The sequence below is a fragment of the Phocoena phocoena genome, chromosome 3, assembly GCF_963924675.1.
Source record: "Phocoena phocoena chromosome 3, mPhoPho1.1, whole genome shotgun sequence".
NCBI classification, from domain to species: domain Eukaryota; kingdom Metazoa; phylum Chordata; class Mammalia; order Artiodactyla; family Phocoenidae; genus Phocoena; species Phocoena phocoena.
Window position 1 is genome coordinate 155,977,383 of NC_089221.1, and position 25,552 is coordinate 156,002,934.

At 39.4% G+C, this 25,552-nt stretch overlaps 2 protein-coding genes across 3 annotated transcripts in view; both read right to left on the bottom strand.

The window, feature by feature from the left end:
• Positions 1-9,183, bottom strand: part of MAML1 (mastermind like transcriptional coactivator 1) — a 43,114-nt gene extending 33,931 nt beyond the window's left edge. Inside the window, exon 1 of the mRNA XM_065875307.1 lies at positions 8,857-9,183. Within this exon, the coding sequence (XP_065731379.1) occupies positions 8,857-9,183 (327 nt within the window). The remainder of the gene's footprint in view (positions 1-8,856) is intronic.
• Positions 9,184-11,164: 1,981 nt separating this feature from the next.
• The window catches only part of CANX (calnexin), a 32,322-nt gene continuing 17,934 nt past the window's right edge, over positions 11,165-25,552 (bottom strand). The window contains exons 4-15 of one of the 2 annotated variants that reach the window (XM_065875255.1): positions 25,410-25,468; positions 24,578-24,719; positions 24,058-24,139; positions 23,360-23,552; positions 21,742-21,931; positions 19,374-19,487; positions 18,907-19,063; positions 17,566-17,781; positions 16,546-16,665; positions 15,532-15,658; positions 15,267-15,346; positions 11,165-13,495 (exon numbers count right to left, since the gene is read on the bottom strand). In XM_065875255.1, the coding sequence (XP_065731327.1) occupies positions 13,442-13,495; positions 15,267-15,346; positions 15,532-15,658; positions 16,546-16,665; positions 17,566-17,781; positions 18,907-19,063; positions 19,374-19,487; positions 21,742-21,931; positions 23,360-23,552; positions 24,058-24,139; positions 24,578-24,719; positions 25,410-25,468 (1,534 nt within the window). In that variant the 3' untranslated portion in view covers positions 11,165-13,441. The remainder of the gene's footprint in view (positions 13,496-15,266; positions 15,347-15,531; positions 15,659-16,545; positions 16,666-17,565; positions 17,782-18,906; positions 19,064-19,373; positions 19,488-21,741; positions 21,932-23,359; positions 23,553-24,057; positions 24,140-24,577; positions 24,720-25,409; positions 25,469-25,552) is intronic. The other variant, XM_065875256.1, reaches the window with a different exon arrangement.

Here is a 25,552-nt window from a genome sequence, read left to right on the forward strand (position 1 = left end):
CCAATTAGGTAGACATTTTTCATACATTAAACAAGCTACAGTCACAGCTCTAAGGTTCTGATGAAAATATATCTAAAGCAAATAAAAATATTTTATCAAAAAATACTGTATTGGCAAAGGTGTATTGAAATGAACAGTATTTTGATTTTCCCAACCAATTTTGAGTATATTAGGTTAAACAAGGTCCTTCTAAGTGAAAGAATAACAGGTATAATCAACAATCAATTGATAAATGTAAAGCCTTTGTGTTTCATTTCTCCATAAATGAGAAAGTGAATGACTGATGACTAGATTATCCTTTTTTGTAAGTGAGATGGTTTCTAATTCTCTGCTTTCATTAAAGTTGAAAGTGTACCAAACCAAGCTGTCATCTAATTGGTAAATTAATTTTGATGATACATATCACTGTGTGATTTTTGGCATACCAACTCAAATTTCAAAAATTTGATTAACATTGTATAATTAAATTTCTTCCTTTCTTTTATACTTATATGAACAAGGATTACTGGAACTTAAATGTATAAAAACAAACAAAAAATAGGAAAAGAATTAAGAACTATCATTTTGTCAACAAGTAATAATTCATCCACAGTTATGTGAACAAATTGAGGTGGGAAAAGCCTCATCCATCTCATTAAGGGAGGCATGTATAATAAACCTGTATTTTTTTTGCTTAATTATTTATAAAAATTTATAATGTGCTTGTTATTTGTTGTATACTAATTTACTGTAATTCTACTTACTGAAATAAGAAATATATATAACACACAGAACCTATAAATGCTACATACATTCTTTTGTATAAATCGACTTTTTTTTGGCCACGCTATGTGGCTTGTGGGATCCTAGTTCCATGACCAGGGATCAAACCCAGGCCCTCAGCAGTGAAAGCATGGCGTCCCAACCACTGGACTGCCAGGGAATTCCCTATAAATCAACTTTAAAAAGAGCAAAAAGGGAATTTACTGTATAGTAATAACCTATAAGAGAGAAGAATATGAAAACGGATATATATGTGTGTAGGGCTGAATCACTTTGCTGTGTGCCTGAAACTAGCACAGCATTGTAAATCAACTATACTCCAATTTAAAAAAAAAAGAAAGAAAGAAAGAAAAGGAAAAAGAAATGCAAGTTCCAAGAAAAAGGAATGATTTAACATTTGTGTTAGGACTTCCCTGGTGGCACAATGGTTAAGAATCTGCCTGCCAATGCAAGGGACATGAGTTTGAGCCCTGGTCTGGGAAGATCCCACATGCCACGGAGCAACTAAGCCTGTGCGCCACAACTACTGAGCCTGCGTGCCACAACTAGTGAGGCCTGCACGCCTAGAGCCCGTGCTCCACAACAAGAGAAGCCACTGCAATGAGAAGCCTGCGCACCACAACGAAGAGTAGCCCCCGCTCACTGCAACTAGAGAAAGCCTGCGCATGCAGCAACGAAGACCCAACGCAGCCAAAAATAATAAATTAAAAAAACAGGGACTTCCCTGGTGGCGCAGTGGTTAAGAAACCTCCTGCCAATGCAGGGAACACGGTTTGAGCCCTGGTCCGGGAAGATCTTACATGCCGCGGAGCAACTAAGCCCATGCGCCACAACTACTGAGCCTTGCTCTAGAGCCCGCAAGCCACAACTACTGAGCCCGCGTGCCACAACTACTGAGCCCACGCGCCTAGAGCCAGTGCTCCGCAACAAGAGAAGCCACCGCAATGAGAAGCCCACACACCGCAACAAAGAGTAGCCCCCGGCTTGCCGCAACTAGAGAAAAGCCCACACGCAGTAAAATAAATAAATTAATTTAAAAAAAATAATAAATAAACCTTCTTAAAATAAACAAAATTTCTGTTAAAGAAAAGCATTCTTTAAATGGTTGATGAAAGCATATCACTAAGGTATTCAGGTTCCACTGGCGACATTTTAAAAAATGATATAACCATTTTATTTTTAAATGTTAGTATTTATAATTCTCTGGAAGTTATATCCTCTGCAACTATAAACAGCATTTTTACCCTTTTTCTTTTCTCTTTTTAAAATAGTTGATTCACATTAAACATATGTAGCACTTATGTGTTACATAAATTTATTTCATATATTTCACTTAATAAATTGTTACAGTAATTTAATATACAATTGATTAACACAACCAATGCATTATAATTTTTCATAAGCTTAAAAACTTAGGATGAAAAGTTCAAAATGTCAACATAAAATGTGTGAGGCAGGATTCACAATGTTTCAAAATTATTCAGTCCAAACACCCAGTATCAAACACAAAGCTTTTCGTGATATGACTCCTACCTTTCCAGTTTTATCTTCCAGCCTCTCTGGCACTTTAAGCCTTAAATTCAAAGATTTACTCACTGTCATAATTTTGTGCTTTTGCTTAGCTTCTCAAAGAAATCAAAATCCTATTAGATGTCCCCTGATAAGAGCTCAAGTCCACATGCATATTAGCCTATTAAATGTTTGGAAATATCCTAAATAAAGGAAACTTTTAAATTTGTTTATCCCAGTGTCACCCAAATTTGCTCAACTCTAGAACTGTTTTAACAGCCCATGAAATTAGCGTTTCATATAACGCCCTTTGGGAAAACATCTGGCAAAATATTAAGACCCATTTTAAAAGTCAAGTCTTTAAAACTTTCCCAACTTCACCCAAGGGGCATCCCTTTTCTAGTATTCCCACAGGCTTTTCAGCCCTCAACAGGGCTTTGCAAAGAACTGTTTACCACCTACTCCCCAAGAGACTGCATGACACACAGGTCTGGCACCACCACAATTTCTGGCTCCCAGCAGGAGCTCAATGTTGGTTGAACAAATAACCAACTTAAAGATGGAAAGAGAGACTTCCTTGGCGATCCAAGTGGTTAAGACTCTGCTCTCCCAATGCAGGGGGCACTGGTTCAATACCTGGTCGGGGAACTAAGATTCTGCATGCTGCAGAGCGTGGCCAAAAAAAAAAACCAAACCAAAACAAAAACACCCCCCAAAACACAAAACTCAATAAAACAGGAAATGAAGAAAAGGAGTGGATAATTCCCAAGTTTCTACTTTGGATGACTAGACTAGGGAAAATACTCTTAAGAAACATAAGACTGGCAAGAAAAAGGGAGAGTTCCTTTTGGACATGTGGGAAATCAAAGTGGAAATGTCCAAGAGACAGCTGGATCTGAACCTTGGTAGAGATATCTGGTGAATCTCATTATTACAGGTGATAGATGAAGCCATGAAAGAATCAATGACAGGGATTTCCCTGGTGGTCCAGTGGTTAAGAATCCGCCTTCCAATGCAGGGGATGAGGGTTCGATCACTGGTCGGGGAACTAAGATCCCATATGTCGCAGGGCAACTAAGCCCGCAAGCCACAACTAGAGAGCCCACGTGCCACAACTACTGAGCCTGGGCGCCCTGGAGTCCGCACACCACAACTAGAGAGAAGCCTGTGCCCTGCAACGAAGAACCCGAGCGCCACAATCTTAAGATCCCACATGCTGCAATGAATATCCCACATGCCACAACTAAGACCCGACGCAGCCAAATAAATAAATATTAAAAAAAAAAATCAATGACATTAACCCAGGGAAAGAAAACTGAGTGGAAAAAGTAGAGAATTTAGTTGGTTGGGGACCATGAATGTTTAAAAAGTGTGCAAAGAAAGTTTCTCAAGCCAAAAAAATTGGAATTCCCTTCAATGCCTCTCATTTGCCCCCATCCAATCCATCTAGTCCATCAGCAACCTCTGTCACCTCTGCCTTAAGAAGCTGTCCAGAATCCATCTCCTCCTCTCCATCTGCACTACTACCACCAGCCCCAGCCTAGACATTGCAAAAGCTTTAACTGCATCCACTCTTGCCCAGACCAATCCCAGACATCCTCCATCTAGCACCAGAATGGCCTTTAAAAAATGTTAGATCATGTGATGTTTTTGCTTAAAATCCTGCTATTGCTTCTCACTGCACCTGATCTGATCCTTGCTTACTCATACCAACTGCATACCTGCTGCTCTGGCCACACTGACCTCCTTTCTGTCTTCATGCAAGCTCAGAAGGTTCCTGCCTCCGAGACTTTGTGCTGGTGGCTCTAACTGGAATGTTCTTTTCTGAAACTTTCAGCTGATTCATAAACTCCTGTCATTCAGGCCAAATTAAGACAAAGCTGCTACTACCATATCTAAAGCTGCTGCTACAAATCACTTAGTATCACATAACTCTTAAAATTTTTTCTTAGCATTTATTATAACTTAAAATTAATTTAAAAAATTATTGATCTCTCTCCGTAAGAACAGAGTTTCAATTTGTCTTGTTCACTGCTGTATCCCTAGCAACTAAAATATGCTCTGGCCCACAGTAGGTACTCAAATATTTGTTGCATGAATTAATAAGGGAAAGCAGGAAGGAGACAGAAAAAAAGTCAGAAAGCTGGAAAGAAAATCAGAAGAGAGTAGAAGCTAAGAGAAGAGTCTTAGGAAGGAGGAAGTCAAAAAGAATGATGACTAAGAAGCCACTGAATTTGGTAATTCCATCTTTGGTGTCCTTTAAGGGGGCAGCTTTGGAAAAGTAAAAGAGGTAGAAGGCAGATTACAATGGGGCAATGAGTAAATGGGAAGTACAGTGGAAAGCACAAAGGGAAGGAAGGAGATAGAATACTATTTTGAGGGTGAGAAAAGACAAAAGAAAGGAGAATATGTGCTCCTGTTTCAAGCTAAAGGGAAGGACCCAGTGGGAAAGGGGATACTGAAGATAAAAAAGGAAAGATGGTACTATGACAATGTCGCAAATGTTATAGGAAGAAATGGGATTCTAAAGCCACATTAGTCATCTTTTCTCTAAAATTATCCCACATGATTATAGAACAATGTCTGTTTTATGTTTAGAAAATAATTTGTTATTTACATAATTCCTACACAAGTTTGGTCTACAAAATCATTATTAAAATTTCACACATCTTTCTTAACTCTTAGAAGGTACACACTGGGTGCTTGGGGTAGAGAGCCCTATGACAATGGGTAGAATCTAAGAGGAGGGTATGCAGATGTTCTTTGTATTATTTGTGTAGTTATGTATAGATAAAAGTTAAAAAGAGAGAAGAAAGAAAAAGAGGAAAGAAGAGAGAAAGGAAGGAAATTACACACTAACATTTTTCATGAACTTAAATGCAAAAAATCCTCGACAAAATATGAACATTTTGAATCTAGAGATGTATAAAAAGAGTTCTTAAACATAACACCAAAACACAATTCATAAAACAAATGATTATAAACTGGATTTTATCAAAATTAAATTTTTCTGTCCTGTGAAAAATCTTATTAAAAGGATAAAAAGAAAAAGAAAAAAAAGAGAGAGAGAGAGAAATACTGCATGCCTAAACTAAGCAGGAAAGGCAACTTCCATGAATGGTTGGCATGCAACCGTCAAATTTCTTGGTAGACTATCACAATGACTTAAGGAGTAAGCAGCAAAAGTGTGACAATGGTGGATAAGGGGATGTGGCATAAACCTTTATAACATTTTACTAAAAGAAGGATTTCCCTGGTGGTCCAGTGGCTGAGGCTCTGCACTCCCAATTCAGGGGGGCCCGGGTTCGAGCCCTGGTCAGGGAACTAGATCCCACATGCATGCTGCAACTAAGAAGTCCACGTGCCATGGCAAGGATCCCGTGTGCTGCCACTAAGACCAGGTGCAGCCAAAATAAATAAATATTAAAAAAAAATTTTTTTACTAAAAGGAAATGTTCAAGCTATTGTAGAAGACTATTTTCATGACAGAATGAATGTATAAAGTGAGTGGATAATTCTCTATTATCTGGCATCCCTAATACAAAGAAGTCAATCTGGACTTCCCTGGTGGCGCAGTGGTTAAGAATCCGCCTGCCAATGCAGGGGACACGGGTTCGATCCCTGGTCTAGGAAGATCCCACATGTCGCGGAGCAACTAAGCCTTGTGCCATAACTACTGAGCCTGTGTGCCACAACTACTGAGCCCACGTGCCACAACTACTGAAGCCCACATGCCTAGAACCCGTGCTCTGCAACAAGAGAAGCCACCGTGATGAGAAGCCCGTGCACCGCAATAAAGAGTAGCCCCCACTCCCTGCAACTAGAGAAAGCCCCCGTGCAGCAATGACGACCCAACACAGCCAAAAATAAATTAATTAATTTAAAAAAAAAGTCAATCCTATCATTAGAAAACTACTATTTGGTTTTTAATGAGCACACACAGTATGAAGAAAACCTAATGAGGTAATTCCTTGACAATTAGAGTAGAAAAAAGTCTGAAGCACTGTTTCTGATCCATCTCTAACAGTATCTACAGTAGGAAGATAGTGGTCAAGGTTTTGTTGTGGTGGAATATCCTAAGAAGGGGAAAAACATAAGCAGGAGGTGTACTCTACTAGTAATTTGACTTGATCCCTTTTCACTTGTACAAATGGTTTACCGATGGTTTCTGCTATGAAACGACTGCTTAAGAGTACTACAGGACATTTGGAAAAAAATAATAATAATATTCCTTATGCAAGGAATATTAATTAGATCAAATACATACACAGAATTGTCAAAAATAACAATGACTAAGAGGTACTTTCTCCCCTCCATTTCTCTGGCAAAGCTGTGCTCTCTCTCCAAGCCAAAATCCTACCAAGGCAAGGACTCTCCCCCTCTCTGAACTGAAGGAGCCACTAAAATGGAACAAGCCACTGTGTTCTTAGTGACACTGATCTTCCATTCCTAAAACCCCACTCCAAGGCCAAAGAGCTCACCTAGAATCACTTGGAGACTGAAGTGAAAAAGGTCCTTCTTCCTAGTAAGGAGGTTGAAGAGCAATTCCATTCTAAAGTTTAACTCATGAAATCCATGGGTCAAGGTTTAATGTGATAAGACATCAACATAACATGGCACACCTAATCACCCAAAAGAATGACTGACAGGCCAGACTCAAGTTCTAACACACTCAGAATTAATTTCTCTTCAAACAGCATGTCCAATTTCTCTCTAGTAGTTTAGGACTAAAAATATCATAGGGGATCTAAATTCTTAGTCTCTTTAAACAAACTGAATCACTACTAATATACATTCTAGGGGGTGGTTCAAGGTAACTATGTGAGTGTAAAATTGAGATTTTTATGAGCTTTTACTATTTACTTACACGGAATTACCACCCACAACTCTTTTTTAAAATTAATTAATTAATTCATTTTTGGCTGTGTTGGGTCTTATTGCTTCGCGTGGGCTTTCTCTAGTTGCGGTGTGCGGCCTTCTCAATGTGGTGGCTTCTCTTGCTGCAGAGCACTGGCTCTAGGCGCACAGGCTTCAGTAACTGTGGCACGTGGGCTCAGTAGTTGTGGCTCGCGGGCTCTAGAGAGCAGGCTCAGTAGTTGTGGCACATGCGCTTAGTTGCTCCGCGGCATGTGCGATCTTCCCGGACCAGGGCTCCAACCCGTGTCCCCTGCATTGGCAGGCGGATTCTTAACCACTGCGCCACCAGGGAAACCCCCCCCACACACAACTCTTAAAAGTCTTTCCTTTGACTGTGAGCTGCACCCCTCCCTGTCTCCCAGGGCTTACAGTCTGTTTGCAAGACATGTCCTAAAGTAGTATGTGACGTTGTGCTTAAAATAAATAGCATAGACAATACATTTCCTAAATGTTTTGACAAAGGAGATTCTAACTGTTGTGGGGTAGGGTGGAAACTGGTTTTAAAGAGGAAGATGAGATGGCCCTGAAGGATGTCAGGATTCTGAAAGGTGATGGGGGAGGGTCCTGCAGGCAGCCTTTCCATTTATGAAATATGTTTCACATCGACACTCATTTCTTTTGAGTCTTACAAAAATCCTAGAGGAAACCAAACACATCCTCAGTTTACAGACAAGAAAAGTGAGGATGAGAAGACTTGACTATGTAAGACTTGATAACAATAAGCAATGAGATGTCCAGTAGCCCAAGCTAGTGTGGGAGAGAATAAGGAAAACAATTCAAACAGAGCATAGGGGCTGTGACACACCTAGCATTTAAAGGGTGAAAGAGACCGAACACCTTAAGACTAATTAGGGAAGAGTACTGCAACAGCCCAGGTGAGACCTTAACAAAGGCATGAATTTAAAAACACACAAATTAAATTGGCAACATTTGTTCTAAACTTTAAATTACCAAGAAAACAACAGCAAGGAACCTTATAATCAGTCTCAGGAAGGAAAACCTCTAACCAACAAATTTCCCGAATATCTACTGAGAACCCAAAGGGCATAATACTTTACCAACAAACTCTAATATCATCAGAGGTTTTAAACAGGCTTATAATGAAAACTGGCTTTGTCAACAGTATTGCTGGAATCACAAATTCACAAATTTCAGGGTTGCCTAAATAAAGAATACCTTTGTACACCTCAATGAGCAGTACTATGTCTTTACTAAGATTTCCAAAGATTCTTGATTTTCCATGCAGAACAGTTTGGTCAACTAAAGGCCGTTTTATTTCCATATTTTAAGCCCTGACCCTGCAAAGAGCAAGGACTCAATGAACATTTGCAGAATAAATGAAGCCACTATCACAGGCAACTTAAATGCCAGTCTCTTCCAAAATAAAGTTCTCAAAATTTCGGAATCCAGTCTGGAAGAAAAACCTTTCACCGACAGTTCGCCAGCCTTCCCACCCGGGACCTTAATGTAAGGTCCTTAGGGTCATGTTTTCCCAAAGTAACGCCACAGTGCCATTTCCCGCAGATGACAACCACTCAGTCCCTGCCATGTTAGCCTCCCCTGAGTCAGACCAGAGAAGTTGCGGGCACTAGGGAAGTCCCAAAGGGCCCTGGGCGGCGTCAGGGGCAGCATCTCCCGGGAAGGGGCTGCTCCCCGAGCCCTACTCACCGCGACCGGGAGGCCGTGCTCTGGGCCATCGGCGGCGTCGAGGCGGGGGGCCGGGGCGGGCGCCGGGGCCGGGGCCTGAGCTGGGGCCGGGGCGGGCGGCTGCCGGTGCTTGCCGGCGCGCTTGGCCTTGGCCTGGATGCAGCGCTGGTGGAGGGCGAAGGTGTGCTGGCGCTCGAGCTCCAGGCGCTCGGGCGATACGGCCTCATAGCGGGCCTCGCAGGTGCTGTGGTGGCGCCGGCACAGCTCGATGCGCCGGCGGAGGCGCTCCATGACCGCGCTGTGTCGCGGCAGCGCGAACTCCGCCATGGGGCAGGTGGGCAGCACCATGGGCCGCGGGCTGCACAGGCCGGGCCCGAGGCGGGCCTCTCGGGGCCGGCTGGCACGGCAGGCTCCGCTCCCCGCCGGCTGCCCGGCTGCCTCACGGCCACGCCATGGCCCCGCGAGCTGCGGACCGGGCTCGCGCGCGGCGGGGGTCTTCCTCTGGGCCCCGCTCGGCCCAACCCAGGCAGTCGCTCGCTGCCCACTTCAGGCCTCGGCCTGTCCCCGCCGCCCCGGCCCCATTGTTTTCCGCGTCGCCGCCGCCGCCGCCATCTTAAAATTGTTTTCAGGGCTCTCGGAAAAGGGCGGGGCTCCGGCAGGCGAAAGCGGCGTCACAGCTGATGAACAGGGACTGCGGCCAAACAGAGAAGGAAGAGCGGGCCGCCCGAGGGGCGGGGCCTAGCACGCCAGAGGCGCGCTAGGGCTGCTCCCGTGCGCAGTTTAAAAGGAACTCTCAAGTGAGGCGGAGGGAAGCAGGTGGGCGGGCTTCAGTCCTCCTCACCCATGTAAGTGACCGACAAGAGCCGGCTCTAAACGCCGCCTCTAAACGCCGCCTCACGCGGACAGGCCCTTCCGGGTCCGCCGCGGAAAGACAGGCAGTCGGCGCGGCGTAACCCGCTAGATCCAGATGCTCCCGGCACCATAGCGCTTCATAATTTTATTCCTCCTGTAGCTTCTTAAATGGGGTTTTGATAAGTTAAAAAGTATCCAGGGTTTTTCAGTGTCAGCTGTTTTCGTTCGACCTCACGGCTCACATTCAGCCTCACAATTGGTAAGAATTGTACACGGGTGAGGTGAAGAGGTTTCTTCTCGCGCTGTTCTGAATCGAGACTATATAATCTTCCCTTATGTAAATTTTGAACAAATTTCAGAAGTTCAATTACTACAACAACAAAAGCCCTAGCAGACAGGAAGAAGAGGATGTGAAGGAGTCTAGCTCCTTTTCTGGTGTGTGTGTGGGGGGTAGAACTGCAAAGGATGATGCTTCAGTAAAAAAAACAGGGAGCCTGGCCTGCAAGCTTTACATTTAAAAGATGGTCTGTTAGGTAAAACTGAATCTCAACAAAATACAACTAAAGACAATTACACTCTAGTATTATACCTAGTAGGCAAAGGGAGTGGGAGACTGTAGGGGAAAAAACAGGAGCAATGAAACTACAGACCGTCTCTGTTGGGCCAAGACAAACTAGAGACAGGTATTGGCACCCTAACTGCTAAAAAGTTAACAGGAGGTGCCAAAAGGCTGCACAATGAGAGACACCATAAACAGCTCAAACTTTGGTACAGTAACTTATTACTAGGCCAATGAAAATGTTTTATTTTAAAATCAGAAGAAAAAATTGAGTCCTTATTCAAATAGTACTTGTTCTTATACAAATGCAGTAAAAAATACAAGTTGCCCACCAAGGCAATCTCATGAACGCCATAACATAGTCTTGCTTTTACCATTCTTCAAACAAATTTTACACCAGAATTAAATAAATTTCTTTTCTAATGGGAAAGATAATTGTAACTAGGAGCAGTACATTTTGGGTACTCTTCAGTAAGCAATTCAAAAGCCTAATAATACTGCATAAAAAAGTTATGGCCTAATGTTCAAAAATATCCCTGAAATATGTAGGAATATATAAAAGATGGAGTCTGATTCTGAACAAAGATTTATTTTCTAATAAATGTTTAAAAGTCGAATGGTTCCCATAAATCTCAAAGAATAATCTACAAATTACCATTCCCTTTCTGAGCTGCTAAACCTATTATAGAACTGAAATACTGAACCCCAATCCAGCAGGAAAAGGATGCAAAGCCTACTTTGAATTATATTCAAATCCACGTGGTGAGATGTAGTAATTATTTCACCATCCATAATAGTTTCTGCAATATTAGAAAATTTCATGTAGGAGTCAATTAAAGGAAGATCAACCCACTATTGAACCAGTAAAACACACAAATTGAAGGTTATTATGAAAGAAGGTCAGTCAAAAGCAGATGCTTAACACTGGGCTTTAATGTAATACCATTTAGTAACGCAACAATTGGAGAAAAATGAAGAGTATTTTATGGATGAGAGAAACTGAGGAACACATCTGATGGAGTGGGCATTTTACAACAATGGGACAAATAACCAGCATGTAAAATCATAATGTAAGTGCCTTTTAAAGAGCTGAATACTGCTGCTGGTCATTCATTAATGTGTCAGACTTCTAATCAGAAGGCTGCACCTTCAACAAAGAGTGAAAAGAAAACCAAGAAATGACTCTTTGTTTTGTCTTTCTTTTTTTGGACAAACGTTGCTAAATTACCCTTGGAAAGGCAAATGAACAGTCTACTGATTTATACTTGTTATTCCACAGCTCAGCTGGAAGAAACCGTGATGTCAATGGAGGATAAAGAAGGCAGATTTCTGGAAATGCAATGATCCCACACACTTGCTTCAAGGAGAAACCTGCAGACATATTTTCAGGTCTTGCTAAGTAACTGTTTATTTGCACTCAATACATTTGGGAAAGTCTGCTACATAGCTAAGGTCACTGTGACCACAGAACAACAGATGAAAAGATAAAGCACTGAACAGTAAGAAAAATGCATCCCACCCTCATAAGAATTTAAGTAAACCAGTAAAAAAACTGAAGATAAACAAAATAAACAGATACAGCCTTCATCTTTTATGAATATACTTCCTCCCCAATATCTCCCCAATATAAACACTCTGGAGTGTTTATATATTCAGTGCAAGGAACAGTATCATCGGTACATTTGAAACACCTCTGAAAAAACAATAAAGCTAAAAAAAAAATCTAATTCTGAATACATTTCAGTGTGGTGTAATAATGATGTTATTACACTATAGTGATGGGGGAGCGGCTCTGATAGCACCCATCTGCATTCCACATGAAAAAACAAACCTAAGATTATTTCTTAAAAATTATACAAGCCACATACTTAAAAAAAGTTTTGAACAGGACTGCTTTATCATGTAATTTAAGACAGAACTGTTACATGAACTGCAAATAAAGACTTAAAAGATTTAGCAGCTACAAAAATCAGAAAACTCATGCTAAAAGTCACTTCTCCATAAATACTTTTAGCCTGTGTTCAATTACAGTCAATTCTGAATTGGCTCGCCTCTGGATTAGACTTCTAAAGTCTTTACACGGAGTAAAAGAAATGGTAAAGATGAAGGACACTATTCTATCGTGTACTTTGACCCTGGAAAGGTGTGGGTCTGCTTAATAAAGGAAGAAACATACACATAATCACAGTAAAGCTTAACACTATGCAGAGCTTATAAGCATTTTCAGCAACGGACCGCAAGCTGTGCTGTGAAGACAATGCATAGCAGAGAAGAAAGCTGGGAATTTGGGGAAATTGAGAAGGTAAAACAGTGTCAACACAGTGAAAGATGTGATGAAAACATCTGCCTCTACTCTGGTAGCGTTCCTTAAGAAGCCACCTGCTTGAGAAGGCTGGAGCCCAGACACTCCCAGGGTGTGAAGAATGAATGCCCGAGCGCCACATTATGCCACCTCCTCCACTAACTGCAAAGCTGTCTGGGAACTGAGCTGTTCCAAAGGCAAAAGAACACACATACTTCATGGCCTAACCAACATCAAGTGAAAAGTTTTTTTCTTTTTGTATGTCTATTTTTAATACAATTTTAACAGAACCTTTATATAAATTTGGGCTTCCATCCAATCACTCTCCTCAATTTCCTTAGGAGGAATTGAATAATGGAAGCAAGCAAAACAAGATTATAACCACAAATGACTGCACTTTAAACATGATTATCAATTTTAAGGGACAAAGACACGTGAATGTTTTGTAATACCAAACTTAAAAGACAAAATCAGTTACTTCAAATTCAGCCCCCTAGCATTTTTAAAGGTTGGTGTTATTTCTGCATGGACAGATTAATATATTAAATTAAGCCAAGATTTTTAAAGACTGACAAAGTTCTATCACTCTATTTTAAAAAACAAAGATGTTTAAAAACAAAAAAATACAAGTTAGTTGCTTCATGTTACATTTCACAACCATTATGTTAAATGCTTTCTTTCTACAGAAACAGGGTCCTTTATGTCACAACTGCAATTATTTACTGCTAGATGTTTAAAATTACACGGGCTAGTGTTCAGCTGGAACCTGTTGATGGTGACTCTGAAGGTTTTCTGAGTTTCAACCTAAGATGTGCCAGGTCCTCTCCTAGGACCCACACTTTGCAGGGGAAGGGCAGGGAGAGGAAATCACAGATCAAGTTCTTAAGATTGTTTCACTCTCTTCGCGGCTTTCTGTTTCTTGGTGATCTGTTCAAAATTTCATCCTCCTGTTGGTTGAAAAAACAAGAAATTCACTATAATTAGCATATTTTTTTAAAAAGTAAAAGTTCACCAAGTTTTCAAATGAGCCAGGCTGAGTATAACCCATCTGAGGAAAAACAGGAAAAGAAAAATGATTGGAAGAAAATGCATCAAAAACAATGTTGGCTCAAAGGTGGTGGGATTGTATGTGTTCTAATTCAGTCTTTGTTTTCTAAATCTAACCTATAAGCATTTTCTTTAAAAAGGACCAGACACCAGGCTTTCACATGTTATCCTGCTTAATCCTGAATAACTACTGGCCTGTGGACACATTAGTCGCACTTTGAGGCTGAGAAAGCCTCAAAGATTCATGAGGACTAAAGGCTATCAAACCTGAGTCCCACATAAAACTCAAGACACAAACTCAGTGCTCTTTCTACTCTACACACACTTATTGTGTGAGGAAGTTTGGGGTATATAAAAACAGACTGGTCCCTACCTAAAAGAACTATGCATTCTAGTTGAGACAGAATACGTCCACTGAAAATATAAACAACATTGACCTTTATCAATAGAAGGGAAGAGTTGTGGTAGCTGTAAATGGAAACTGGGTAGTTTCCAGAAAGGATCAGAATGAAACAGCAGTGCTTAGAAAAGGGACCTTGGTAGACTATTCTCTTTCCCTCATACCTCATATCCAATCCACCAGAAAATCCAGATCAGAAGCTCACATCCTTCTCTCCTATCACCCTGCTCTGGGCCACCATATCTTGGCTGGATTATTACAGTAATCTCCTAACTAGGCTCCTTGATTCTCCCTGGTCTGTGAAAAACATAGCAGCCAGAGTAATCAGGTCTGATCACTCCTTTGCCCCAAAGCCTACAATGGCTGCCCATTTCACTAGGAGGAAAAGCCAAGCCCCTACAACAGCCTAGGAGGCCTCACCTAATCTGGAGCCTTCCCCATGTTCCTTTTCTCCACCCTCTTAATCTACTGACTGTACTGGCCATCTAGACTACCACTTCAGGCCCTTGTACCGGCTGTTCTCTCTGCCAGGAATGCTCTTCCCATGGACATCTCCATGGCAAAGTCCTTTATCTCTTTCAAGTCTTTGCTCAAATGTCACCTCTCCACTGAGGCCTACCTACCATCTTTTAACATTACATACAACACACCCCGCCTCCAGCATTTCCAATACCTTTTCCTGTACAACTTTTATTTTTCATACCCCATTGCTTTTTAACATACTGTTCTCATTTACTTCCTTATAACGTCTACTGCTTACTGTCTGTTTCCTTCCACTAGAATTTAAGTTCCCCAGATGTAGCGTATCTTTGTCTGTCTTGTTCACTAACAATACCTGGTACACAATGGGTACTCCACAAATATTTATTGAATGAACGAAAGAATGACTCCATCAGCAAAAGGGACAAAAATTTTAGAATGCAGTGATCTGTCCAATAAATATTTTTAAGGGCACAGTGAGGAGAGGTAGATGATGACACAGAACTGTAAAATAATAACCTGAAGTTGCCATCTTAGAAAGCGTTTTGTTAGTCTTTCCTTACCTTCTATTTATTACAGAAAACCATTTTCAGCACAGAAAATACTTTTGAGATTCAGATATTTGAAATTTAATTTTTTAGTGCTAAGAATTCCACTTTTACAAAATTGGCTGTAATGGAATTTTTACTGCCACAGCCATTGAAAATTACCCTATGAAAATACTCTCTACTTAAATGTACCTTCACTGAGTTGCTTGAAACATTAAGATACACTCTTCCCCTTTCTATTACCTCTGCTTTAGGTTTCCTATCTTCCTCCTCTTGACTGACAGTGCCACCATCTTCTTCAACGTCACTTTTTTGCTTCTCTTCTAAGACAGAAGACAAAGTAAAACAACTGAGCAAAATCTTATACTTGTTTTTGGTAACTAGAAAATCAGCATTAGAACACACCTCTAGAGTCTGAAACAATCTTGACAGTAACTTGCTTATAAGGGTTTGAAACGTCTTCTTAGGATGTTGGTTTAAAGCAGATATTTTGGGCTCTACTTCTTACCAAGTTTCTCTTCACCTTCCTCCTCCTCATCTCCCTTTTCCTTTTCCTCTTCTTTTTCTTCTTCGTCCTCCTTCACATCTGGTTGAGGAGCATCAGTCTTCTTGTACTCCACAGGACTGGGCTGTTTCTGAAATATTCCCCCAAAGCATGAGTTTTGTTCACATTTTATGTATTACGTTACCATATAATTACCGAAGGCCTATGAGCAAAGTCCTGTACAAAGGCTATATCCTGGGGTAGATACAAAGAAATGAGTAAGATGGAATTCCTGCTTGAGAGCTTCCTCTTCACTGAGCATGTGTATGGTTCAAGGTAGAAGGAACAGTAGAAGCTAAGGGGTCAGGCAGGAATGTGCAAATCTAACTAGTCAAAGGTGACTGAGGTACAGATATGCAGAATAGTGGTGGGGGGATAAGGCTGGAAAGGAAGATTGGGGATCAGGTTACAAAACATCTTGAATGCAAGGTGAAGCATAATCCTCATTTAGTAGAAGTAGAGGGTCTAAACAAAATTTTCTTTTTTTTGATTGCATATAACAAAGGCTAAAGAATAAGGCTGTATCAGCCCTACATGTGTTTTGCAGGGGAAGGGAGGGTAGGGATGCTGAGGGAAAAATGGATAATGAGAAATCAAAGACTGAATTATAAAGTATTTGAATAGAAACAGCTATGCCAGAAGGAAAAGCTAGTTTGTGCCCAGATGGCTCAGTTTTATATCTCTAAGTTGTTTTTTTCTTTTCTTTCAGAAAGCTTCTGTCAAATGTGAAGGAGAGTAATATAGTAGGCTAATACTATTAGAAACCGAGGGGCTAACAATCCTACTTCCATCTGGGCACAATAAATTGCCACTGAAAGTAGTGAACAGGGTTTCAGAAGTCAACACCAAATGTGGCCCAGTCACTACTGAGCTGCTACAAAGAAAAACCTCAGGCAATGTATCTTAGTTATTTTTAACAATATAAGAGTGAATCAAAATAAAAAAACAAAGCAAAAACAAACCAGCAACAACTCATACCTTTCCAGAACAGCAGAAGAGGATGACAAGAAATACGGGCAGAGCTACAGTCAAAATGTAGACCACCCAGAGCCATGGGCGCTCCTCGGCTGCCTCAATCATCTGCCCCACTACACCTGGCTGAAAAACAAGACAGGACTCATTTCAAGTTTTGGCTTTTGACACTAAATACAGGCTGTACTGTCCCACTGTTCAATTACCGCATGGCACTACTCAGGCACCTTTTTCAGAGGATTCAAGCCTAGATGTTCACACAATGTAAAAAGAAAACAAGAGAAACATTTCGATTTTCCTGCTCTCTTTATCATCAAGGGGATTTCCCCTTCCTAGGTGTGAAAGTTGGCTTCTTAATCACCTACAAAGGTTTCCTTAACCTCAGGGGCCAGTGAATGAAGAATTTCTTGATCTCAATGTCTCTCCAATTCCCATCTTGGCCTTATGACCAATTATGTGAAAATTCCATTTATTGGGTAAACCAAGATTCAGTATTTAAGAGTGCATTAGCATATACCCTAAATGGCAAATTTTGTTAAATATCTTAAAAAAAATTTTTTTTAAATTGGAGTATAGTTGATTTATAATGTTGTGTTAGTTTCTGCTGTACAGCAAAGTGAGTTAATTATACATATATCCACTCTTTTTAGAGTCTATTCCCATATAGGCCATTACAGAATAGAATTGAATAGAGTTCCCTGTGCAATACAGTAGGTTCTTTTTAGATATCTATTTTATACATAGTAGTGTGTATATGTCAATCCCTGTTAAATGTATCTTAACACAATTAAAAAAAAAATACCCTACACATACCACAAATACGGACTCTAAAGCCATTATATTGGCCTAATGAAATCATGTCCAAAGCCCCAGTATTTTGTCTTTAGCAGACAAAGGTCACACTTTCTATGCCAACATCCCCCAAAAAGGGAAAAGACAAATCTTAGAAGATAGCTTTTCACAACAGAAGCAATTAGTTACCTGTAATAAAAGACATAAATGCACAATAAACAAGCAAGCACAAACCTCAGCAGCCCCATCCGCAGCTTTCTTCAGACCCCATCCATCATTGGCCCAATCGTCAACTACTCTTCTATCACCAGAAACAATAAAGTTGTCAAAAAAAATGTCTGAGGTCATAGACCACAGTTCTAAACCAATAGCACTAAAAGGAGTCATCTTGAAAGGCTCCAGATCTTCAAAGAAATCTGGATTTGGTATTTTCCGGGGTTTCCAGATTCCCTAGAGAAAAATATTTTAAAAAATCATTTCAGATAATGATCACCACAAATTTATGGTGAACCTAAATAAGAATTAAGATGAATTCTGCATTACCTGCGAGTTAAGTGCTGACTTTGTAAAACTTAAGTAACAGGAAGAAAACAATAAATGCTACTGATGCCTCTAAGACATCTGGACTCCAGCTACTTTCCATTTCATCCATGACCTTGATCCAAACACCTTGCTCTACCTGGCACATTCCAACAGCCTCCACTCTTATCAAATAACTGCTGGTAGGAGTGGGAGCATAAATCAGTACAGACTCCTTCAGTGGTGATTTAAAATGTACACAATCTTCAACCAGATATTTCACCTCAGATAACTACCTAGAGAAATAGTTACCACATATACTCAGACATTTACAAGGAAAATTACTGCAGCAAGGACTCTAAAAGCAAAAATGGCAATTCACCTAAATGGCCATCAACAAAACAGCTAAAGCGCAATTTTTACCTTATCGTATTGCTTGCACAAGTACATTTAAAAACAGAAAAGTATATACATAGTAGATACATAGAGATACAGACCTACACTTTACATTTTGAAGTGTGACAGAGTAGAAATTAATGATTTTAAATAATTTGACTAGAACAGAAACAGAAGTGAGACCAGGGTCTGAGTTGTTACATTTCCATAGTAAACTTAAAGCTTTAAAATATCACCACCTGTATTACCATCTCATTTGAGCCTCACAGTCTTTTTATAGTTGAAGATACTGAGGTCAAGCAATGAGCTGACTTGTGTTCCCTGACTTGTGGTCAGGGAACCAACTCCCATCATAATCCTCTATCCACCCTACCACAGAGATTGCCAAGTTGGATCCACATGGTAGCAGGGTGCCCAAACCACAAGTTTTCCATTTTTTGTTTGCTTTTAAACACAAGTTACAAAGCAATTATGAAAGTTCTTTCTAGTTTCTAGGTTTACCTTTTCAACACTTAACACATAAGTTTTCTCTCAATTTTGAAGTTTACTTTGTTTTCAATTCAATAGTTTGAATACAGGGGATCAACCTGGCAGCCTCACTATAGACAAAACTTCTATCTGAACACAAAGAGATCTATGAAACCACAGAGAGGTACAAACCTGGTAGTTAGGATTGTCAATCATGGGCGGCTTCCATTTGCCCTTATAATTAGGGTTGTCAATCATAGGTCGCTGCCAGACACCACACCCAGGAGCCGACTCACACTTAGGGTTGGCAATCTGAGGAGCCTCCCATTCTCCATCCATATCTTCATCCCTGTGGAGATACAAACAAACTACAAATGGGTTCTGCAGGACTGTGCAGGACTGTGAAAAGCTGCCCCAGGGCTTCCCTGAAATCCTGCAGAAATACTTTCACAATGTCGTACTACAGAGCATCATCTTGTTTCCACATTTCCAGTAGTAAGGGTTTTTCATGACAGATGCATTTAAAAAAAGAGATGAAAATGTAATCAATTTAGTTTGTTGAGCTCTACACTTAAATTTGAGCAGTTAGCTGTATTTAAATATTAACTTTTACTTCAATAAAAAAGCAGGCAATTTCAAAAGTTAACTAAAGCTCATACCAATCCTCTGGCTTCTCTGCATCTGGGTCAGGTACATATTCAGGTTCATCATCTAACCAGCCTTCAGGCTTTGTGGCTTCTTCATCTGGAATCTTAGCAGGGGCATCTTCATCCCTTAAACACAAAAGAAAAAGCCAATTACTGACAACATTTGGCCGGAGAATCACAATGTGGTCCCACTTTGTGAATCTTAAACAGGGCAATCTAAAAATATGTAGGCCTTACTTAATCAAAAAACTTAAAATAGTTCCTCCTATAAATATCTAAAATATATACAAGGGCCTAGTATGCAGAATTTATAAAGAACTCTTACAACCTAATAATAAAAAGACAATTCAACTTAAAAACCAGCAAAGGATTGAATAGACATTTCTTCAGACATAGAAATGCCCAATAAGCACATGAAAATATGTTCAACATCATTAGCCATCAGAGAAATGCAAATCAAAACCACAATAAGATACCACTTCATACCCAGTAGGATGGCTATAATAAAAAAACTGATAAAACTAAGTACTGGCAAGGATGTGGAAAAAATGAAACCCTCATACATTGATTGTGAGCAAGTAAAATGGTACAGCCACTTTGGAAAACAGTTTGGCAGTCCCTCAAAAAGTTAAACATCATTACCATATGACCCAACAATTCCACTCCTAGGAATATACCCAAGAGAAATGAAAATGCATATTCACCCAAAAACCTATACATGAATGTTCATAGCAGCATTATTCATAACCACAGCCAAAAAAGGGAAACACCCTAAAGGTCAATCAAATAAGGAATGGATAAATAAAATGTGGTATTATCCACACAATGGAACAGTCTTCAGTCATAAAAAGGAATGAAGTACTAATCCATGCTTCAACATGGATGAGTCTTAAAAACATTATGCTGAGCAAAAGAAGCTAGACACAAAGGACCACATATTATATTATTCTATATCCAGAATGGGCAAATCCACAGAGACAGAAGGCAGATTAGTGGTTGCCAGGGGCTGGTGGAAGGGAGAAATACGGAGTAACTGCTTCATGGGTATGGGCTTCTTTTTGGGTGATAAAAATGTTCTGGAATTAGACAGTGGTGATGGTTGCACAACACTGCAAACATACTGTAAAACCACTGAACTGTACACTTTAAAGGGTGGATTTTTAGCATGTGAATTATGACTCAAACAGTTACTCTTAAAAGTTCATCAAGAAGTACCTAATTTCAAAGCTTTATGCAGTTATTGTTAGAGCCACTTTAGCTGGTAAGCAGAGACATCTTCTATTCTTGGTCAGGATTATGCTTGGTTTTGAAATTTGCTAGTTTAAAATTGTGTAAGAACTTAAACTTGTATATCATTCAGCTGATCTTTCAAGCTGAACATTCACTTCTCCACCCCCAAAATAAAACAGCTAGTTAAGGAATACAATACTGAACAAGGCTGAGTCGAAATATACAAATAAACTCACCAGTGCAGCATAAAAGTATCAACTAGAATTTAACTGTGAAGCCTAAGAGGATACTTACAAGTGGAAGATCAATTTTATCACTTCTCTTTGTTCACTTCCTGACATTTCCAAAAGTCACCATACCAGAGTTCAAAGATGGTCACATACAAGAGTACAACCCACCTGTTTTCTTTTCTTACCACTCTCCAATTTGCACCTTATGTAAAAGGCTACTCAATTTCCCTCACACGTGTTAAGCTCACTCCTATTCCTCTACTTTTGCACATGATATTCTCCTTCAACCAGGGAATACCATTTTCCATCTTCACCAGTTAGTTAACTCTTGCCCACTCCAAGAAACTACTGAAGTTAGGTATACCTGGTGCTCTGGTCACAAGTAACACATATTAGACCATTCACCCCATGCATGCCAACTTCAAGTGCCTGTCTCACAACTAGACTGGGAGTTGTGTAGGCAGCTGGTGTGCTTGTGGTTTTGTATTCCAGTGCTTAACACAGAGCAGAGATCTCCTGAGTATTGTTTAAATAGGAAAAAGGTTATTTTTCAAATTAAAATTTACAATTTTAGGACTCCAGCTTTAAATGTGAATTCATAGAAGCATTGGAAAGGCCAGGCCGAAAGATCCGAGGTTCTGCCACAAACCAACCGTGTCACCACAGGCAAACTCTATCATCAGTTTCAGCATTTGGTGGCTTGTAAAATGGTATGAGGCAGCCCAGATGATCACGATGGCCCTAGTAATCACTAGGTGGTCACTACTATTTTCAGCTATAGTAGTCTACATTTTTCCTAACATTTAGACTGCATCACAGATTATCCAAATTATCAGATTTCAACCACCATTCAATTGTTCAAGCCAAATGGAATGTATGAAATGCTCCACTGCATTCAAAGACAGGTCCCAAAGACTCACCAGTCATCTGGCTTGACAGCATCAGGATCTGGTATTTTTGGTCTTTCATCCCAATCTTCAGGCTTCCGGTCTTCTGGGTCCTCAATTTCACGTGAAGGATTTACAGGAGGAGTCATGTCATTTAACAGATTCCCACTGTTTACAACAGACTGGTCCACTAATATTTCAAAACTATTATCTGGATTCAAGACTGAAAAAATTAAATGCAATTTTAAAAAGTTAATTAGCCACTCATTCCCAAGCTCTCTTTACCACAACACAAACAATCATATTTCTAACAGAAAGCAGAAGTATGGAGTAAAGACCTTGGGCGTTAGAACATGGTCATGGAGCCTTAGGCAAGTTAGCACGCTTTTTCCTTATCTGTAAGTCGTAAATGTTAGTTCTTCAGGTTTTTAGGAATTAGAACAAATGACAGGTAAAATTTTTACACACCAAAAGATTCCACGTATGAACATTAAAAACATCAAAAAAAACAAAGGTACATAAACTAATGCAATATTGGTTTGACACAAATGGTTACACACCAGTCAACAGGCAAATAAGTTTATTTATTATAACTGTCCCCCAAGAGAAAAGGCCCATTTCCTCATTTTTTGAGTTGGTATTACCACTATGTTGCCCAAATTTCAAATTACACAAAATTTCAATTACATGTAGTTTATTAAACCACATGTCTACTCAGATTGTACTTTTGGAATCCAGTGAAGAATGCAAACATAATTTTAAATCCATAAAGGTATCTTAAGTGTGAATTATGCTAAAGCCTGGATCCTACATCTAAATGCCTAACAGGCAACTGACTAGGTCACAGCACATCCACAGTACTATGGAAAATGACAGAGTACTATGCTGCTATCCTCAATGACAATGAAGGTTATCAATGTTATCAGTGATATCTACTCTCACAGAAAGATTCTCATGCTTTTGTGAAGAGAAAAAGTGAAATATAGCATACTTAACTTCTAATAAAAATTACATGTGTCTATACATATATACATGTTTATTCACATATAGCCAAATACATCACAGTGTTGATATTTCAGATAATTTTAAATGTTTTCTTTTTGCTTTCTTTTTCCTTTTAAATTCCTATGCTGAATATATATTACTTTTGTTATAAAGAAGAAAGGTTATTGCATTCTTTAGGAAAAGAGGCATGTCTATATGTGATCTCAAAGCAGCAGGAAAAACTTCATTAAATAAAAAGACCCATTCCAATGTCCAAATGATTAAACTCAACTGTCTAGGTGTTGCAGCATCCAAACAAGTTCAACTAGAAGATACTTTGAAAAAAACTGTACCATATTTCTATTGTATGTCCTATAACTTAACATCCCATCAACAAGAAAATAAACAAAGGGAGGAAATGAAGGGTGAGGATCAAGCAAAGAAGCTCTTTATGGGACACACAAGCTTATTCTTAAAATTGTTTCAAACCCTAGCTCTCAATTCAACCTAAGGAAGAGACATTTTAGTGCTGAGAAATTAAGTTCTTCTCATAACTAAGATATTAAGTCAACAGAGATTCTTATTTGCAGGCTTACAATCTTTAAATTAAATGGATGATAAATGTGTAGTGCTATAAAAACCAAAATTTATTAATAGTTTTTCTTACTTAATGTATAAAGATGTGTTTTCTTATCAGTAAAATAGGTCTTCAGATCTGCATCTGGCCTCTTAGCATGCTTTTCTTCATATACACCCGTTTTGGGGTTTTTGTGGCGAAAGATGAAGTGCAATTTATAGTCCTCTCCACATTTATCTGGACCAAACATAATCGTGTAAGGGGTCTTGTCATGGAACTGATCCTTCAGAAACAAAAATGGATTAAGTAACTCAAAGTGTTGAAAAGCAACCTTTCAAAAGTGTGATATGTCCTCTTATAAAATCCCAAATAGTGTCCTATTAAAGGAAAAGTTTATTCATTTATGAGGTTTGTACAGATACCAGTGAAAAGGAATAACCAGAAATTACCGGGAAATTTTACATGAGAATATATGAAAGTGCTTAAAAACACAAAATAATGCATATACCTAGATAGTTACTGCTTCTTTCATAAAACAAAGAAATAAGTTTGCTAAAACTAAAAATTACACAGGACAGAAACCAAGGATAAAACAAAACAGCTTTGAAATTTACATTTCAAATAAAAAGCACAGAAATGTCAAGGTCAGTATTTCCAGCCTCCAAAATATTTCAACAGCAGGAAAAATGGCCTTATTTTCACTGGTCTTAGAAAATTTTCTTTCCTTTTCTCTGAGATTCTTAAAAGGTAACTGTGGGAGGCCACATAAAGAAATAGGAAGTACCTACCAGGTTGAGCTCTGGGGTTTTGGAAAGTAGTTTCACATAGGCACCACCACATTCTATTCCATTTTGGAAATTAACCTCATACCTAATTTCAGAGAGAAAGGCAGAGACCAGACGGCATTTTGAAAGATCAAGTTTCTTAATTTATTTCCCTTTCCCCCACTTTGGTCACATGTTTTATCACAGGTCATATGTGAAGATTCCATCTTCTATTGTTATACTTACCCAATCTCCCAAAATTAAATAAGTAAAAGAAAATTAAATCTTAATGCAGATTCCCAGTAAATACTGTTTGCAAAATCCAGAAGTTCATTTGCTATCAGTAGGAAAAATAGCTGATTTATTTCAAAATAATTTACTGGGCATGAAAAAAATTTTACATTACAGGATGCTTAAATACATCCTAAAATTCCTACTGTAGCATGTAATTATTCTCATAATTTTTTTTTACATAGAGTAATAGTTTTATAATATAATGTCTTCACTTCCTAGAAAGGGTCTATCAAGCAATTGTTTCACTCACTGAATAATGAGAGGCTTGGTATCAAAGATGAAGGGCTTGTTCAGTTTAGCAGAGATAGCATGATGCTTGGCTCGAGACATCAATACAAGTCCTTTATCGCCTGGAAGTTTTGTTTCCTTCATTTCATCTACCTCCCATTTTCCTGCAAGACAACAAAAAAGGTCCCACTCCCTAATTAGACCTCTGAAGATCCTGAAATCGTAACAAACAAAACTCCAAGTTGTGCAAATCCATCATACTGACAAATGTTTAACATGTTCCATTTACCTCTGAGAGCTGGTCTATAAATATCAAACACACATAATTGACACATGTTAGGATATGGTTTTTAAAAACCTATAGCACATTCATTCTACCAATGCCTAGAAAAGACCTTCCATTTCCAAAATACAGCACCATGGGTAATAAATCTCCTTCCATTTTATGGTGTAAAAATAAACATTAACCAGGTCTAACCCTATAAAATACAATAGAACACACAAAGAAAGCAAACTTCCAGTGAAAGATCTTAAAATGTATACATACTCTTTTTTTTTTTTTTTCCCCCCGGTACATGGGCCTCTCACCGTTGTGGCCTCTCCCGTTGCAGAGCACAGGCTCCGGACGCACAGGCTCAGCGGCCATGGCTCACGGGCCCAGCCGCTCCGCGGCATGTGGGATCTTCCCGGACCGGGTCACGAACCCGTGTCCCCTGCATCGGCAGGCGGACTCTCAACCACTGCGCCACCAGGGAAGCCCTATACATACTCCTATTAAACTAGTCTTGAGAGATACTATGGAAATACATCAAACCTCAATCTGCTATTATATCTAAATCAAATGCAACTCTCACCATCATATTTGGCAATTTCGTCATCAGTGTCATCTTTCTTGGCTTTGGATAAAATCCACCTGTAATTAAGACATACCCCTAAGTTAAGATTCAAATTATAGTTGGCCTGTAAAAAGAAACAATGTAAACAATAATAAAAATAG